The sequence below is a fragment of the Stegodyphus dumicola genome, chromosome 2 (assembly GCF_044657685.1).
Source record: "Stegodyphus dumicola isolate Sdum_Otavi_A_Nest chromosome 2, ASM4465768v1".
NCBI classification, from domain to species: Eukaryota; Metazoa; Arthropoda; class Arachnida; order Araneae; family Eresidae; genus Stegodyphus; species Stegodyphus dumicola.
The window spans coordinates 131,558,266-131,577,562 of record NC_140769.1 but is presented as its reverse complement, the minus strand read 5'-3'; the positions used below and the strand labels follow the sequence as shown (position 1 = coordinate 131,577,562).

At 34.5% G+C, this 19,297-nt stretch overlaps 1 protein-coding gene across 1 annotated transcript in view; it reads right to left on the bottom strand.

Annotated features, from left to right (window-relative positions):
• The window catches only part of LOC118184952 (uncharacterized), a 721,540-nt gene that overhangs the window by 26,324 nt on the left and 675,919 nt on the right, over nt 1-19,297 (bottom strand). Inside the window, exon 11 of the mRNA XM_085811107.1 lies at nt 16,123-16,289. Within this exon, the coding sequence (XP_085667233.1) occupies nt 16,123-16,289 (167 nt within the window). The remainder of the gene's footprint in view (nt 1-16,122; nt 16,290-19,297) is intronic.

Here is a 19,297-nt window from a genome sequence, read left to right as displayed (position 1 = left end):
TGCCGTGGAGAAAGACGATTCACATTACGATTTTTCCCCTTTCTAAGATTCAAATCAGCACTAATCACTCTCTTTACAGTTGACACCGGGCATTTTAATGATTTTGCAACTGTCCTTTGAGTTGGCGGATTTTAATTCAACACTAAATATCTTACTTTGGCAACATTCAAACATTCCGTTTTTTCCTTGGATACGTATTTGGAACAATTTTTCCACTTGAAGCAAAATTTTGGCGTTTTTTTTCATTGTTGCTGACAACATTACCTATCGTAGCTTTAGATATAAAAAAATCATCGCTTTCACAATGTTTTTTTAGCAATTAGATATGAATAATTTTATTCGGAAAGAACACAAACATAGACTTGCATCCATTACTGCTTTAAAAGCGACATTTTGCGTGAAAATAAAGCTGTCAAGTAGCGACAATAATTTATAATTTCCAAAATACAGCGGCAGTTAAAAAAATCCAAGCAAATTTTTTTAAGCAAAGCAAAATCGTCTTAAAAATGTACGAACAGTACTACCACCTATGTAACATACTTTACGCTGAGAGCTTCGAGTAAAGTAATTACACGGCTTGACTAACAAAAAGCTTCCTTTATTCCTAAAATTTTAAACCTTTATTTGTGTACCATAGTCATATCTCCGTCAAATAAACAAGACCTGTTTTAGGCTAAATATTTACTTATATATACAACTATGTACAGATTACATTTTAGAAAAGTTTTCAAATACATTTTTATTACAGTAGAGCGTGCAAACCAGCGTCCTCTCTTTTCTCTTCCACATCTCAATCTCTTCTTACTCCCACCTGCGACCAGGGAAAAGTCCGCTCCCCTCTTCCGGCCGAGGCGAGAAGAAGGTTCTTTCTCTTCTTTTAGGGCTGGTGACCAAGTGTTCTTCAGAGAAGGGGAACGTTACATTTGGCATGGTTATTCAGAAGCAACAGGTGTTTTCCCCATTTGCCAATTAAAGGATTAACAGCATAAAACTTTCCAAAAGTAAATTATTTAAAAATAAAAAATAGAAACCAATTATGTTAATACTATATCGGTCAATAAATTACAGTAGAAGGTATTTCTCCTGACTTCTTAGCATGTCTTCGTGGTGTAGTGGTCAACGTGCTCAATGCCAATTCGAGAAGTCCTTGGTTGGAGTCCCGGCGAGGGCATTGCTCATTTTTCATCTCTCTATCACAACTTTATTTGATTTTCATTTCAAGTGATAAGAGATGGTTTTCGCAAATTTTTAGACAATTTTCGTTGTATTTACAGAGATATTTTACCTAAAAGTTTTGTATTGCAGATGTTCCATTTGATAACCCCTGTTCTTCACCATCTTTCTACACCGTAATTTCCAAGGCAAGAAAGCTTTTTTTTTAGTAGCGGAAGAGGTTTCTTTTCCCCTTTCTCTGCAACAGCTTTCCAAAGTCCAAGGAAGACTATTGGTCGAAGTTTGTACAATACGCATTTTAAAAGTTCAAAAGCGCAAAAACCCTTGTATTATACATCAGAAGATTTAGTAGGCATATGAGTGAAAGGAACCTTGATACACGTTTTTTTGTTCCTTTTTTTTTCCAGGAAATAAACAGTGCATTTTTTCCACTGTTTATTTTCTGGAAAAAAAAAATTGCTTGCTTTCCAGAAGAAGCTACCTCTCCCTCCGTAACAAAGTCCTGCTCTAGTACCATCATGCCAATTCTAACATATACCGCACCCATCTGGTCCACTACAGCTGACTCCCACCTGAAGATGATACAGGTTTTTTTTCAAAACGTCACGCTTCGCATCCTTACTAATGCTCACTCGTACATTCGTAATGAAGGACTTCATTCAGACCTAAAAATTCTATCTCTTGACGCTTATTTCAAGCATGTTTCCACCAAATTCTTTAACCCTTTCCGGCACGCTACCTTTTAAAGTTGGAGTTTTGATATATATATATATATATATATATATTAAAAAACAAGTAGGCAGTCTAATTAGGCCTAGAGAAGTACACAAGTAAAATTTTGTGAAGAAAGCACTTATCGTTTTAATTATGTGGGTGTGCCCAAAGTGGGTACAGTGATTGAATAGAGCTTCGAATCGAGTGCTGAAACGAGCATTGTTGTCAATGAACTAAGCGATGAGATGCGGAGGAACAAAGAATACAGACTCTCAGTTGTCCTTTTTCATTCAATTTTTCTGTGCGTACAGAAGGAAATTTTTAGGTGTGTCCAGACCGGGCACACTGTGCCGCAAAGGGTTAATCGCATTGAACAGATTAGTAACTTGTGTAACTAACTTAGTCTTGCACTCCATCCCCGCTTTTAATGATGATGTGGAGGTAATTGCAATTAATTGCAAAGGTACTCCGTAACCAAACGCCTTGGTCCTGCTTGGTTTGTCTTGATGCAATTCTACTGACTGACGGCACTTCGGATAATGAGAGAGAATTTCATATTTGAAAACTGAGTATAAAATATGTTCTGATAACATGCAAAGTTGACCTTAACAGTTTCTTACAATCTCTTTAGTTTTTATTTGTCGCTATATCAAAAACCAGCAACAATCAAAAATCCCTTTGAAAAACTTTCTTTAGATTCTTTGAGCCCTGCTAAGATTTTTTTCTCCTCTTTCATGATAATAAATGGATCTCTTGTTATTGCGATCACTTAAATACAGGATGTTTATAAAGTCCCGGACCCATTTTGATGTTTAATAGCTCATAAAATAATGAAGATATAAACAAACTTATGGCATTTATTGATGGAATAACTTATATAGTTTCCTTTTCAGGTTTGAATATCTTTACTTTTGTAAATATCGTCTGCGCGCGTGGTTAATTTTTGATAATTTCATTTTCCAGTCTAAATATCTGTATTTTTCTAAATATCGTCTGCTTATTAATTGCATGTTTCTCTCTTTTGTTTTTGGGAACTATTGCAATGTTATGTTATGTTACTTTTTCCTTTGAGGATTTGTAAAGGACAACGTTTACAGGAGGAGAGAGTCGAACATGGATGACCTAAAAGCCAGAATTACAACCGCAATAGCCTCTGTGGATACCGACATGCTTGCCGGTACCTGGCGTGAAATTGAATATCGACTTGATATTCTCTGTGCGACGAAGGGGGCACACGTGGAAGTTCATTGACAAGGGTCATGAATCTTTTTGAGTCTATTTAACCATTTATGTTATTAATTTTAATCTATCTTTATTATTTTATGAGTTATTAAACATCAAAATGGGTCCGGTACTTTATAAACACCCTGTATATCCGAGATTCATCTATGTGACAGCATTTCTTCATTTTGGTCTGCATGATTGTTTTTCACATAGCATTCTGTGCAGCATGCTCTGCTTTCGGCGATATGATATGGATGCACATTATGTTTTTTCGCGTTTTTAAGATTCAAATCAGTATCACTAGTATTCAAATCATTTTACTTACAACTGACACTGAGCATTTTAATAATTATAGAACTGTCCTTTGAGTTCGAAGATTTTTCTTTCACATTTAAGTCCTTACCTTTGCAGCACTGGAAACATTCCGTTTCTTCCTTGGGTATGTATTTTGAACAATTTTTCTCCTTGAAGCCTAACTTCGACGTTCTTTTCCTTCGTTATTAACAATATTATCTACCGTTGCTTTACATACCGAAAATGATGTCTTTAACAGCATTTGTAATAACTAGATACGAATAATATTTTTTGGAAAGAGCCCAAACATAGCCTTCCATCCATTGCTTTTTTAAAAGTTCATATATACATTTTGCATAAAAATAAAACCGACAAACAGCAGACGATAATTTAGACCTGTGTTTCCCAACTTTTTTTTTTTGCTATGCTCCACCTAATCCTTCTAAAATTCTTATGCTCCCCCTAGCACATACAAAGTTTTTAATATTCAAAAATTGAAATGCCCAAGAAAGAAACTAGAATATAGGTTTTAAGAAGAAATTTCTGATCATTTAAATGTTTATGTCTAGAACGAAAATTCTTTACAAATATTTCAAATGCACTGCAATTTGAAAACTTTTTTACGTATATATGTATATGTATACATATATTGTCTCAAAAGAAGAAATATATTAAGTTTAAATAAATCTCTTGCGCCACTGCTGCAAGGAATGATTTGAATTCAACAAATTCTCTATTTGTATGAAGCTAATTTAAATTTAAAATTATGAAAATTTAACTGTATATGAATAAAAAATTAATTATTGCTGCGAACTAAAGTGCATATGTAAATCAAATGCAATTATTCAAAACCACGAAAAACTTTTATTTAATAACCCAAAAAATTAATCCTAAAAATTTTAAAGAATTTTTAAGCTAAAATTTGAATAAAGTGAATAATTGTTGAGCAGGCAGGAGATAGATCTTTTAAATGGGAAGTTGCATCCAAACCTAACTCTTATATTATTCAATTCGTGTTTTGTCATCCATATAGGCATGGATATAGTAATATTCAAAACCAAAAGTAAAACCAAATGTAGTGAATTGCTTAAAAAAAGATATATATATATTATTCTTTACTTTTGGGAGTAAAAAATTCAATTTCGACTTCTTGAAGAAAATTTGGAAATTTGAATGTTCTTTGTCCCCTTCGAACTCTAGACGAGTCCATTTTCGAACTGCATCCCTTAACAAGCGAATTGGGCCCCACATTGAGAAACACGATTTAGATTGTAGAGACATTAGGTATTTTTGGAAGTAGGAAAATGAAAAATTAGCAACCGTATTCGCCGGGAAACGAACCACGGACCTCTTGAATACCGGCACAGCACGCAGAAGCATTACACCACGAAGGCACGCTAGGAGAGTAGAAGAAATACATTATATACTCTCCTTTTTAAAGGGCGACTGGGCTTTTAGGAAACCCAATCGCCAAATCCTGGGTGTGAAGAAACGTCATCCAACACCATTTTAGTTCGGGCGCCACTGTAGAGACAACACTGACCTACTGAGCAACTTCCAACCTAAGTTAGCCTAAAGGCAACAAACGGAATATGTTTCTCAGTGGTAAAACCATCTACTATATACTGGCCACAACCTTAGGTCGGGGCCAAAACAGATCAGTCGGGCACTAAAATGTCAAAGTCAAATTTCAAAGTTTCCACTGTAGAGACATCAGGTAGTCTTTGGAAAAGCCGGAGAGATGAAAAATGAGCAACCACCTTCCCCGGGAATCGAACCACGGACCTCTGGAATACCGGCCCAGCGTGCAGAACCACTACACCACTAACGCACGGTAGGAAAGCGGGAAAAATACCTTATAAGATATAGCTTAAAATATAGCTGCAGTTGAAAAAAGAAATTCCAACTTTTTTTTTAATAGCAAAGCAAAGTCGTCTAAAAAATGTGCCAACATCCTCTGTACAAATGAATTAACACGTAGGACTAAATTTTTCCAATTATTTCCAACGTTTATTCTTAATGTGACTGGTTCCAATTGCTCCACAGAGCTCTACTGATCGTTAAAAGTAAAATAAATAAAAGGAAAGAGAGAGAGAGGGGGGGATACTTCAAATAAAGTACGTTTTCTTTGTAACTTCTTGCAGGATGATTTTGTAACTTATTCATGTGGTACCATCATTATAGCAAATGGAAAGAGGAAATAAATCATCGTTACATCATAATCTTCATTCCCATGGGTGGTATGCATTAATGAAACATTAATTTAAAGGAAGACTTTATTTCCGGATAAATTTTGATGAGGGTTTGAAAAGGGAATGACGACGTCGGCGTGGGTGGGGCATTATCATTCGCATCGGGAGGGCACACCCTAGTTTGTGTCTGCGTCCATCAAACAGGGCTTCGTTTAAAAGACGCGTCCAGTGAACTTTCCGAATATGTCCATATGTGTTCCAGCAGATAAACAATGATTGATATTATAATAATTGCAATTGTCTAACACGTCACTCCAAATAATCTCTTGCAGATCTTTGCAAAATGATGCTGAGTTCTGATAAGATGGAATAAGTTGACGAAGAAGCTGAAATACGTTGAAGAGTTCAATGTATCTTAGTAAAATCACTGAAACGTTAGCTGTCGTCTTAAAATATTTTCAGGCTTCAACGAGTGTAAAACCAATTTTCTACGTATAATATGCTCCTAATATCTGCACTTTATTTTATTTTAAAATATTACATTTTAAAAACAAAGTTATTTAACTTTTTCCCCCTAATATTTCATGTCTCCTGAAACGAAAAATATCATTTAAAAATAGAAGAAAAATTTTAGAAACTAAATGTACACAGCGAATGGGGGGGGGGGGGAAAAGAGAGAAATCGTAGAGTTCTTTTATCTCCCGTTCTACTGGGCCGATTGACGAAATTCAATTTGCGTTTTTCATGTCTCGAAAGCGCGACTTAGGATAGCTATTAGATTTATATATAGCACTGTTCTAATATAGGTATTTTGACACAAAATCTGACTTCTTCTGAAATGACATGCCAATTTTTTCCATATTTCGATTCTAACGACTCAAATGATGTCAACTGTCAAGTTTTGTAAAAATCACACGAGTAGTTTTTAAAAAATTAGCTCTTAAAATTTTACCTCCTCAGTGTTAATTGAATTTGATATATATTTATTAATATCTTTTTTTAATTATTATACTAGCTGAGTCCTTCTTTCAGAATTCGAAATTTAGGTTTTCCAAATATAATTTACCCATTTTTATGGTTTATTTTTAAAATTTGTATTTTTAAGTAATTTTTATAAATTCTTTGGAAAAAAATTTGAATTATACCGAATAAAATTTTTACCATCATTTTAAAGTAGATGTATAAGTATACCTGCTAAAAATTTGATTTTTTTCATTCAAAATTTCCTAAGATATACGTGAATTTACATATTGGCGCGTTTTGAAATTTGGTATATTTTTTATAAGCGATAATAACGCTAAATGTGGTTTACGAACTTTGTTTAAATTATTTGACAGTGTGAAGGGCTACCTTTTTTCTGCTCATGTACACTGAAAAAAAGGAAAGGGAAATAGGTTGCAATAAATTAAGAAGTTCTCCAAGTGAATTATTTTTGGAGCAAACTGAAAAAAGTGTGTAGGGTAAATTTTTTAATTTCTCCATAAATTTCGCTCCAGATTCTACAAAATTTAATATCTAGGCACAATTTGAGTAGTAAGAACCGAAATATGGAAAGAAATTGGCATGCCATTTCAAAAAAATTCCGGTATTAGAGCCTATACTATATTAATAAATACCTATACTAGAACAGTGCTGTATATAAATCCAATATATATCCTAAGTCGCGCTTTCGATACATGAAAAACGCAATTTAAATTTCGTCAATCGGCTCAGTGGAGAGCTATAGAACTGTCCTATTTTTTTTTTTTTTTTTTTTATTATTATTTTTTATTATGATTCTCCCCCCGAAGCGTACCTTTCCTTTTTTCCCTACGAAAGCAGTCTAAAATTCTTAAAACGAAATTACGGAAACGAATTAAAACGAAATTACTTTTCATAATTAAAGAACCCTATTTCAAAGCTGACTACGAAAGAAAACCAGTGATCAGAAAACTGTGAAATTTTGTAGCGTACTTAATGAAGGGGAGAATGTGTTTTAGAGAAAAAAAAATTAATTTCATATAACGTCACCATAGGGCATTATATTAAAAAACATACCTTTAGACATTCCTTTACATTATTAATACAATCATACCTTTACAATAGTTTTACAATTTTAACAAATTTTATTACAAAGAAAAAAAAATGTTCCACATGATGGCAATCATTTTCAGCTAACCTCTGAAGTCGCAAAATGGCATGTTCCACAAAAGAAAGCAGTGCATTTTCAGTAGACGTTGGAAATGTTCCACCTGAACTTCAGATAGAATTTATAGATTTACAGTATGGCTCTGCAGCAAAATGCAAGTTTCTTGAAAATCCTACATTAATTGATTTTAATTCGAAGTAAGTGAATGAAGACAAGTATCCAGGAATTCGTAAACATGCACTCTTTATGTCTTCTATCTTTGGCAGTACCTTCATATGTGAATAGCTTTTTACGGATTGCAACAACAAGATTAAAGCGGATACTGAAGCTTTAATCAAGAATAAGCAAGTCAAATTTCGCATTAAAACTAAAGTAACTACCATCTCCCACCAGTAATGTAAGTTTTTTTTTCCTCTTTTTTTTACCGTAAATGCATTTTGTAATATCGTTCTGTGCAATCATGTGCACACTTTTTCCCCCATAGTTAAAAAAATGTTGCAAAACATTTAAATTCGATTTCCATTTGACTTTTTGGAACCAATTTATATATTGTTACGAAATGTCCAAACGCGGTAAGATGGCTTCCCCGCAAACTAGTTTCAGGGTTGCCATAAAATAGAAAGGGAATGCACGGTTGCCACATTTGGCGAGAAATCTCTAATTTGGCGACAAAATTGGCGATATACCATGGACGGTTGGAGAACCTTCTAGAACGAATTCTTACCGGTTTAGCTAAGAATGTTCTCGAACAAAAGACGAAAGCTATATAAACCCTGCTGGTCCGCAGTCAGTTAGCGTGTGCTTCATCGAGAGGGCGAGTGAGAGTGCCCCGCATAGAGTTAGTTAGTATCGAGTTGGTGTCTCGTCTAGCGAGTCAATCCCTGCGGAGTCGATCGAGTTGACAGCCGGGCAGCAAGTGCCGAGTGCACCGAGTCTCGTAGAGTATCGCAGTTAGTGCATTGTCGAGAGAGCATGTTGAGCTCCGGGAACGACTGGACCGAAGAGTCGGGAGCTGTGCTCTGTGTATCGTCGAGTCCATCGCGAGTTGTAGCTTGGAGAGTCTCGAGAGTACGTGGAGTTCCGAAAACGACCAAGCAGAGTCGGGAGCTGTACTCTGGTGCTTTGCAGTGAAGCTGGCTCCACCGTGATAGCCTGATAACCTGAAGGCTGTGTCGTTGTTCGTGTCAGCGTGTTTATAGTAGTTCATCGACAACTGTAAAACGTGTTTTGGACCTTTCCTGACAAAACTGGCTAATAAAGTGTGTTTCGATACTTCATCAAGTAGTGTCGTCGTTATTCACTCCAAATCCGTACGAACGTGAAGGAAGAAAATAATGTAACAACTGGTGTCAGAAGAAAAGCGTAACAATATATATAAATCTGTAACACTATCTCTTCGCTTAGAATCAATTGTAGTCTTGCAAAACAAACTTCCCTTTTTTATATAAATTTTCTGACTACACTATTTTTTGACAAACATGTGGCCCGCTAATCTTTGTGAATTTATTGATGTAGCCCTCGGGCGTGAAAGGTTGAAAACCCCTACTCTAAATTGACCTATCAGAGTCTGTTAAAAAATGTGAAATATATTATCGAGAAGAAAAAGGAAAGCTAGCTGATTATAAGACGTATTGAACAAAGAGTTACACCACATGAATCCAAACAAAAACATTCAACAGCTTTCAAGAATGCAATTTCGAATCTCTGAAGTAGCTTCTTAGGAGATACTGTCTGCAATAGAACATTTAACAAATGTGTCTGGATTAGTGGATGGAAAGATTAGTGTCAGCGGTTATTTTCCATAGCAAACGAAACAACGGGGAGTCGGACCTCCCACGACAAAACAACCAACAAGAATCCCAAAATGGCCATTTTATGCAATGAACTCAAAGTATTTACACTCATCATTTACATCTAAGGACAATATATTAGAAGAGATTTTGCTGTTCCGTCAGAAGATATTTTACATTTTCATTAACTGGAAAAATTTAGAAGATAAATGAGCTCTTTTTTCCTTTCTCATTTATTGTCTTTTCCCGTTCTTTTTACAAGCCTTAATGAAATACGTTTTTTTCATAATTATTACTGTAGAGCAGCGGTTCTCAACCTTTTGACAAACGCGTACCATCTGAACAAAAACTGAAAACCTTTAGTACCACTATTACAAAGCATTATTACCACTACCACTCTTTGAACAAAGCTCAGATCGCATAAATTTACGAGTGTTAGAGAAAAAAAAATCAATTAGGATGTTGAGGATTTAATTTTTGAATTTAATTGTTAAAAATACTTTGCTTATTTGCCTACCACCGGTTCAGAACCCTGCTGTACAGTAATTATGATATTTTGAAGCAGAAGACCTGAAAAATGACCAGTGCCTTCGCCGGGACTCGAACTTGGACCTCTCGAATACGCGCTGAGTGTGCTATCGTTACATCTGTGTGCATTCAACCTACTACAAAACCTACGCACACAACAATATTCGGGTCCCAGTGGGGGTGTTGCTTATTTTTCGCCTTTCCTGCTTCAGGATGGCCTAATGACGCTGCAGTGGTGGATGGTGATGCTTCGCCGCCAGGATTTGGCGATTGGGTCCCCTAATCCTTAGTCGCCCTTTGAAAGGAGGAGTATATAAGGTATTTTCTCCCTCCTTTCAGAGTGCCTTCGTGGTGTAGCGGTGGCGCGCTCGGCGCGTGTTCAACACTTGTAGGTTCGAGGGCTTTGCTCTTTTTTCTCGTCTCTAGCATCAAAAAGCCTAATTACTCTACATCTTTTATCTTTAGGGATCCTCCTGAATTCTTTAAATAATTGAATTTTTGTGTAAATTCTTTCATTCCAAAAACTTTAGATTTTTACATCATTACGTTTTCATGCAAATTATCCATTTTTAATACTTATAGTCTATTCCAAAAAAACTTAAGATTTCGATTTATATTTAAATATATGTAAAAAGCGTATATTTTTATGTAAATTCTTTCGTTTAATCATTTTTAATGTTTACATTTTATTCCAAAAACTTCAGATTTCTGTGTATTATTTAGATTTTTTTGTTCATATTTAAAAAATATGTAAAAAAACAAACATATTTTGTTAAAAGACTTAAGTTAGATAGAGTCATGGAGGTTTTAGTCATAGTGAGCTGGATCGGTCATTACGACTCTATCTAAAATGTGAGCTTTCTCTAAACCAAGCAGAGGTTCATAAAAAAAGCACCAAATTTCATATCTAGTTCCAATTTGTTTGAAAAGAATCAAGATTGAATCGAAACGAACATGTGTGATGGCACATTGCCATTCGAAAATTCGAATCGAATCATAATCCGATTTTCTTTCTGTACTGCAGTTATTGCATGAGGAGCAAAATGAGAACAAAATTTTCTGTGTTTGTTATTTCTTTCTTTACTGGTATTAAGATCGTCAGCTACCATTCGAGAAGACAGTGAATATTTTTTTCTACTGGCAGCTGTCGAACTTTTCCGATGTTTACATCATTTCGTAACTGAGACCGGCGAACATTTTTCACTTCATCTTTAGTTTTCGAATCCGTCGCGAAGTCGTCCGTACTTACGAGAAACTATCATGGTAAGTCTTGGATCTCCAGGCTTTATGCAATATTTAAAATTGTTCCGTTGTCATTCCGCATTACAGTAAGACTGTAGAATCATTAGGTTATTTTGATGCTGGAGACGTAAAGGATGAGCTGCTGATGCTGGGACTCGAACTTGGACCTTTCGAGTGCGCGCCGAGTGTGCTGCCGTTGCACCATGAAGGCATGGAGGGGGGAGGGAGAAAAAACTTTGTATACTCTGGCGTGGTCTGTTATGACCATAAGGCCAACTTGTTTGGTTCGGTGGGTCGGGCTGCACCCGCTTTTGGTACCTTGTATGCACACAACACTATGATAGATTTTAATAAAATGTGTACTATTTTTTTAAATATCCATGTAAATAATAAAAAAAATCCAAGGAACTAAGTAAACAGACCAGAAGAAACAATCATAAATACTTATCAATATTTTAGCGAATTTACAATAAATCCATTTACAATTCCACAGAAAAAAAAAACATATATTACAGAATCGGGAGATATAGAAATCCACTAAACCAAGGGAGGTGGGAACCGAAGCAAAAATAAATCTTTTACAAGAAGCAAACGCAAATAATGAAGGAAAATATCTGCCTCAAGAAGAGGTGAATAAAAATTTCTTTACCTTTCGAATAAAGTCAGCTCTAGTCTCTGTAGTCTGAGAACGTATATGAATCGATCTGACAACATAATGAATTCGAAACCAAAGGAAATAATGTAGCGTAGCATCACCCCCCCCCCGAAAAAAAAAACATTCGAAATGGCTTGATGAGGAAAAAGGAAAACGTGTTTGATATTTATTGTAAAAGTTTCCTGTCGTTTTAAGCCACTAAGTCTAATAATGCTTCTTCTTGATTTATATTTATTCATAATGGGTCAGGGTAACTCAAAAGAGTCCATTAATTGTTTAAAATATCAGCAAATGGAGTACTACAGATAAATACACTAAGCTTTACTCTAAATAATTCTTTTGATGATCAGCTTTTAGCATAAAAGAAGACTAATCAACATCATTTTATACATATAAAAATTTATAAATGATGATAAAATATTTTATAAATTTTCTTTCAGTTTATATATGCTTCATTTTTTTTCAATTTGTCTTTTATTGAAGCGATTAATCCTCATAAGTAAGGATGAAAACAGTTAAGAGAAACGAATTCTTCATTTAGAATTACTGTGGAAAACGGAACTTAGAAAACTTCACTTAGAATTGCTGAGGAGTACTTACAAAATATATGGAGAAGGAGAAATCATTCAAAATTTAATCTGTTAACTAGTACGATTACCTAGTTCATAACCTAAGAATTCTTCCGCCATTTTAGCCAATCCACTGATGGCGAAATTTAAATTTTGAGATACAGTTCTAAAAACAGATTCTTAATAGAGATTCTATTTCCAATGCAGTTCAGGCGGTAAACTTGGCAACTGTTAGATAATTGTCAATAGGACGGTTAATCTTTCTCAGCAGCACGCGGTGTACAACTGTCAGACAATTGTCGGTAGAGAGGGAAGTGCTGAAAGGCGTCAGTCTAGAACTCGTTTCAGTTATTGTGGAGAACAGAACGCGAAGCAGATTGAACAAGACAGAAAAGGAAGAAGTGGGCCGGACATCACAGCATCAGTAGTTTTATTGTAGAGATATTTGGTATTTTTTGAAAGCAAGAGAGATGAAAAATGAGTACCGTCTTCGCCGGGACTTGAACCACGAGCCTCTCGACTACGCGCTGAGCGTGCTGACCACTACACTACGAAGGCATGCTAAGAAGTCGGGAGAAATACCTAGTATTATAGGCATAGTCCCGCCTCATTTATTGCACAGCTTAGTTCCAATTTTAATGGAGCACATTTCAAGAGACGAAACCTAGGTCTCGCACCTCTCTTCTCCTACCATCCAACAAATCGAAAGAGCTTTCGACTAGCGAGTATTTTAAGTGCTCCCATGTCATACAGATAGTTTACACTCACAAACATCAAACACATGTCCTGGATACGAATCCGGGCCTAACGACACGGCAACAAGCTTCTCTAACCATTATATGGATCAGGGCAGCAAGATATTCGAAATGTTTCCTCACTTTTGAACAGTACATTAACAGTAGCAGTGAGATGGAGGGCCACGTTACCATCAGTTGATTAATTAAGGGTCAGTTGCGTCACGGAGCAGATGATTACGCGGCAGGATTACCTCAGTACAATAGCTTTCACCGGTTACAGTATTGGCCTCTACTGCCTAAAGTTATAGACTTCCATCCACGATAATACCAGCAGCGCATGCATCGACCACCTTGTCGACTGCTTGCATAGTGATATAGTGTGTCAAGCTCTTCCCAGATAGCTGATATTTATAATCATTGCTGAGGTTAAAACTATTCTCATTAGTAAACGGAATCTTACTCGAGTTGTTCTTCAGTCTTTGTATTCTTTCTCATTCCATATAGTAAAGCTGATGAGTTAAAGGGAAACTAACAAATAGTCTATCCATACGGAGCCGCTTTGTAGAGTTATTAAGCAAGAGATGTGAGAAATGTGCAAAGTCTTCGCACTGATTTAAACACCAAACCTTTCGACTAATAGCCGGACATGGTTTCCAGTTACACCAGTCTTCCACGTCGTCTGTACTGTGATTAGTCTAAAGCTGCCTGAAGACTTGTTCCTTCCCAATGAAGTCAAAGGAACCCGCTAGCGTATTAACCGAGGACCACAGAATGGTTTTCTGCTTAAAAGTAGAGGAGGTAGACTAGGGGTTCCCGACCTTATGCACGCGGGCACCATGGTGCCCGTCGATCGTTTAACGTGTGCCCGTCACAATAAAAATGTTTTAATTTTCAATAAAATTCCATGTGAAAGTTTTCTCATTTTTAATGTGTAGCGACATTAGGTATTTTTTGGAAGCAGGAAAGATGAAAAATTAACAAAGCCTTCGACCGGAATCGAACCGCGGACCTCGGGAATACCGGCCTAGTATGCAGACCACCACACCACAAAGGCACGCCAAGAAGGTGGGAGAAATACCTTATATACTCCCTCTTTTAAAGGGCGACTGGGGATTTTAGATGACCCAATCGCCAAATCCTGGGTGGGGAGAAATCATCATCCACCACCCTTTTAGTTCGGGGGCCACTGTAGAGACATTAAGTATTTTTTGGAAGCAGGAAAGATGAAAAATTGACGTAGCCTTCGCCGGGAGTCGAACCACGGACCTCTGGAATACCGGCGCAGTGTGCAGACCACCACACCACGAAGGCACGCCAAGAATGTGGGAGAAATACTTTATAAATGAAGTAGAAATTGCGTCCAACACAGATACAAGCACAAAGCGAAATGCGATCAAATTTTTTTTCTATGTACACTGCGAAAAAAAAAAAAATCTATATCTGCCGTTTTGCTGGGGCGATTGACGAAATTCAACTTGCGATTTTCACGTCTCGAAAGCGCCACTTAGGATATGTATTAGATTTATATACAGCTTTGTTCTGATATAGGTATTTTGACACAAAATCAGACGTTTTCTGAAATGACATGTCAATTTTTTCACATATTTCTATTCTACAACTCAAATTATGCCAAACTGCCAAGTTTTGTAAACATCGCAAGAGTAGCTTTAAAAAATTCGCTCCTCGATATTCATTGAATTTGATATATATTTATTAATATTTTTTTTAAACTTACTTAATTCTTCCCCTCATATTTCGAAATTCACATTCATTCCAAATAAAATTCGCCCATTTTCTTATGATTTACTTTTTAAATTTGTATTTTTAAATAATTTTTCGAAAAAAGTTTGAATTATAACCTGTAAAATGTTTTCCATCATCTTAAAGTAAATGTATTTCTAAGCATACCTGCAAAAAATTAGAGTTTTTTTATTCAAAATTTCCTAAGATATACGTGAATTTATATTTTGGCGTGTTTTGAAATTTGGCGCGTGTATTATAAGCCATAACAGCGAAAATGTGGTTTACGCACTTTGTTCAAATTATTTGAAAGTATGAACGATGACTTTTTCCCCGCTCGTGCACAAAGAAAAAAAGAGAAATAGGTTGCTATAAAATTAAGAAATTCGTCAAGAGATTCTTGGCGCTGACTGAAAAACATTCGCCAAGCTAAATTTTTAAATTTCTCCATAAATCTCTCACCAAAATTTAGAAAATTTAATATCTAGGCATAATTTCAGTGGTAGAATCAAAACATAGAAAAAAATGTTTGGCATGTTATTTCAGAAAAAGTCCGATTTAATATCAAAATACTTATGTTAGAACAATGCTATATGTAAATTTAATACACATCCTAATTCGCGCTTTCGATACATGGAGAACGTTAAGTTGAATTTCGTCAGACGGCCCATTAAACCAAAAGGTTTTGCTGTGCCATTTTTTTTTTTTTTTTTTTTTTTTTTTCCGAAGTGTACATATATTATTAACTCTATTCGACTATAACGTCACTTTGAAAAGGAAATAGTGCCCGCCGTCCAACAAATATTTTAGAATGTGCTGTTAGAAACAAAAAGGTTTGTTGGGAATCCCTGTGGTAGACGATACGGGTTGAGATCCAGTGGTCGTAGAATATGCGTTCTGGAATTAAAAACTTACGTTTTAATGCATTTTTTATTTATGGTTTAGTCATTCTGCCAAGTATATCCGTCAGATACATGAAGATAAAAATAATTAAGGGAATCAGCATTTGTTTGCATATTAAGAAACACACAGAAATAATTTTCCTTTGTGTATTAATACGTTTACAAAGATAAAACGTATATTTAAGGTCTGGAATAGAACATTTATTAAAATTCTTTTAGATAAAATAAACATACCAAAACATATAGCTCCTGCGTGATCGGTCCCCTGGATGAAAGGGTCTCCGTCAAATTGTCTAACATCGTAAACTCTACAGAAGTGCCAGCGATGTCATAGTAATTGCCATGTTTGCTGATGATCTGTTCTCCGTTGAAAATGATTCCTCTATTACGATCCTGTAAAGCTGAAACATAAAATTACTATTCCATCATTTTCCATAAAATTCTCAAAATATGAATGCATTCAAGATTTATCCTTCCGAGGATCGTCAGATGAAAAGCAAGTACAGTTGAAATTATTTTCGCTCGAAAATATTTTGCAATAATCTTTTTTACATAATCTGTTTTCGGAAGAATTATATCCATATTAAATTATACAAATTCAGCATTAGCAGTATAACTGGCTATAATGCAATTAACTGTATGGAAATTTAAGAGAATTCTGGTAAAAGCACTTGGTGCGTTTAAAAGAAAATACGACGAAAGAAATGTGAATAAAATTCACACTGGTTAAGCATTTAATAGAGCTGGTCGTTCTAGAATTCTAAACTGTAGTCTCAAATGGAAAAAATTAAATAATTTTACAAATTAATACATAATTAACAAAATTCCACATCATCCATGTTTCGAATCTATTTGAAATTAGAATCGTAATTATTACACATGCGCATGATATAAAGAACAAGGCATTTATTAGTACCTATCAACTGAAATATACAGCAAACATTTGAAGAAGACAGAAATATTGGTAATCGAGCTACAGATGATGAATCTTTCTTTTCGGAAAATAACTATGTTGTTATATTGAACTACCAATCTCGAAACTAATACAGCCTGGTCCATAATTTGTTATGTTTTCATATTATTTTTTGTAAAATATTCATATTTATTACTTCCTTCTACAAAGTAAAGGAAGTATTGTAACTACCAAAAATTTCGGGCATCGTATTTCAACGAAAATATACATTTTGATCGCTCTCGATGATATTTGAACGACGTTTTTGCGTTGCATCTGTACGTACAGACAGAATAAAGGACTCTTTCCCCCCAGAAACGGATTGTGAAATGGATTCAAAAGACACTTTTTCGTGACGTCTGTACGTTAGTGTGTATGTATCTCTCATAACACAAAAAAGAGTAGCCTCAGAACATTAAAATTCTGCATATGGGAATGCTATAACATGTAGTTGTGCAAATCCCTTTTTGGTTTCAATCGGCCGCACAAAAGGTGTATATATATATATACACACACCTACTCTGATACTCGGCTCGGTGAACTCAGTTTTTTATTCTTATGTGTTGGAAAATTGTGCATTTTTTGCTTTAAAAGTGATTGAATTATATCGTTCCGGTTAAAGTCTTTATGCCTTTAGGTAATCTGCGTACAATAGTATACAATTACCAACAGTTTAAAAGTTGTTTAAGTTTCACTAAGCTTAACACCGCCATTTGTTTACATTTGAAGCTTAGTAACACACAGTTTCTGCGCCAACTTCAGTGTCTTTTTGCCGAGTGAGGCCAAAAGTTTTGTAAAATTCTTTTAACGTTTTTTAACTTTATTTAGTGTTTTATTTTTTTATGTATTTTACAATTTTGAATGGAGATGTTTTGAGTTTTTATGTATTTTTTCCTTGCGCGCGAAATGAGAACTGAATTGATTGAATGAGAAATATATCTCTAATGAAATTCGTGGAAATAGGTTTAAGCGAAATGCAGCAAAAAATGTGCATAATTTAATAGATCGTACAAGGAAGTCATGTGGTGTAATAGATTTTTTTTCCATCGCAGGATGAATACCATTGTAAAATTTCTTATAAATTAAAAGCTTCTTTAAAATAAAGTCATAATTTTGTCATCGATTTTTTTCCAGTTTTTTTTTCCCTAAATATAAATTGCCCATACCTACCGTTTTGGCTCTAAAGTTTTAATATAAATAGAGTGTTGTTACAACTTAAATATTAAAATTCTGGATTAAAATCTGAACAATATACAGATTTCATACTCCATAAGTTCAAATATCCTCAGCAGAGAATAAACAATAATTTATTTTGTTAACGGGTTTGTCGAAAATGAATGCTTTCAAAATTTTCTCAAGTAATACAGGAATGCACGTTAGAAGATAGCTTTCAAAATGAGTTTATAAAAAAAAATTTTAAATTAATATATAAAGGAAAAACAAATTATTTTCTCCATTTCCCATCTAATTTTCTGATTTTAATTTCTTTTTCATATATTCATAGCCACTTCGCATAAAATTTTAAAACAAAAACAAAAAATTATAAAACTGAAAATGCTACGCGAGTTTCAATAAATATTTAATGAGGAAAAACTGGGAAAATTACCTGTTAAGAGAAGACGATGAACATTTAAGAACATTTTGAAGAATATTATCTCGAGAGTTGAGCGTAATTACATCTTTATTAAATTTTCTCCAGTGCACTTATTTCACAAGCCATTTTAATCTTTTAATCCAGTCTTTAAATTGGAAGTGTCATATTAGAAGCGTGAAAATAAATAGAGAGGAAAATACAAAAACTTAGCAGAACTTACATAAATTAATTATATTCTTTCAAAGAGGAGGAAAAGATAATTGATTATAAAATGAAATTTCAAAAGAAATGTCTCAAATACCAAAATAAAGTTTTATCTATGTTTTGACAAAACTAATGCCTTTTTTTATATTAATCGTTTAGTTTCATTGCATCAACATTACTGCAAATTTAATATATAATCTCCAGTTTCCTGTACATTAAAACAGCACTTCTAATCACTAGTTCACAAGAACACATACTTTTGACTTCGTAAGTGCTTGAATGAACAGCTAAAACGTCTCAAATTAATAATAATAGTAATTGCTGCACTAAAATATACTGTTATTTTAAAGCAGAATTTTTTATATAACTGCTTTTAAACCTCTGCTAATATTATTCCTTTTTACTTATAAGTTTGTTGTCTGTCTTTTGATAAATTTTTGTTTCCGCAACTAATATTCAGATAAGAATTGTACTACAGTGAAATGTAAGTTAAAAACAAAACTAAAATAAACTCTGAAAGTTTTCAGACTTTATATTATGAAAAAAGGGACGATTTTTAGCGTTTTGTGTGTTACCTTTATTTAATAAATATCATGCTCTTCGCATTTAAGCCACATAAAATTCAATTCAGGAGCAATCTGACAAAATATTTAAAAGCA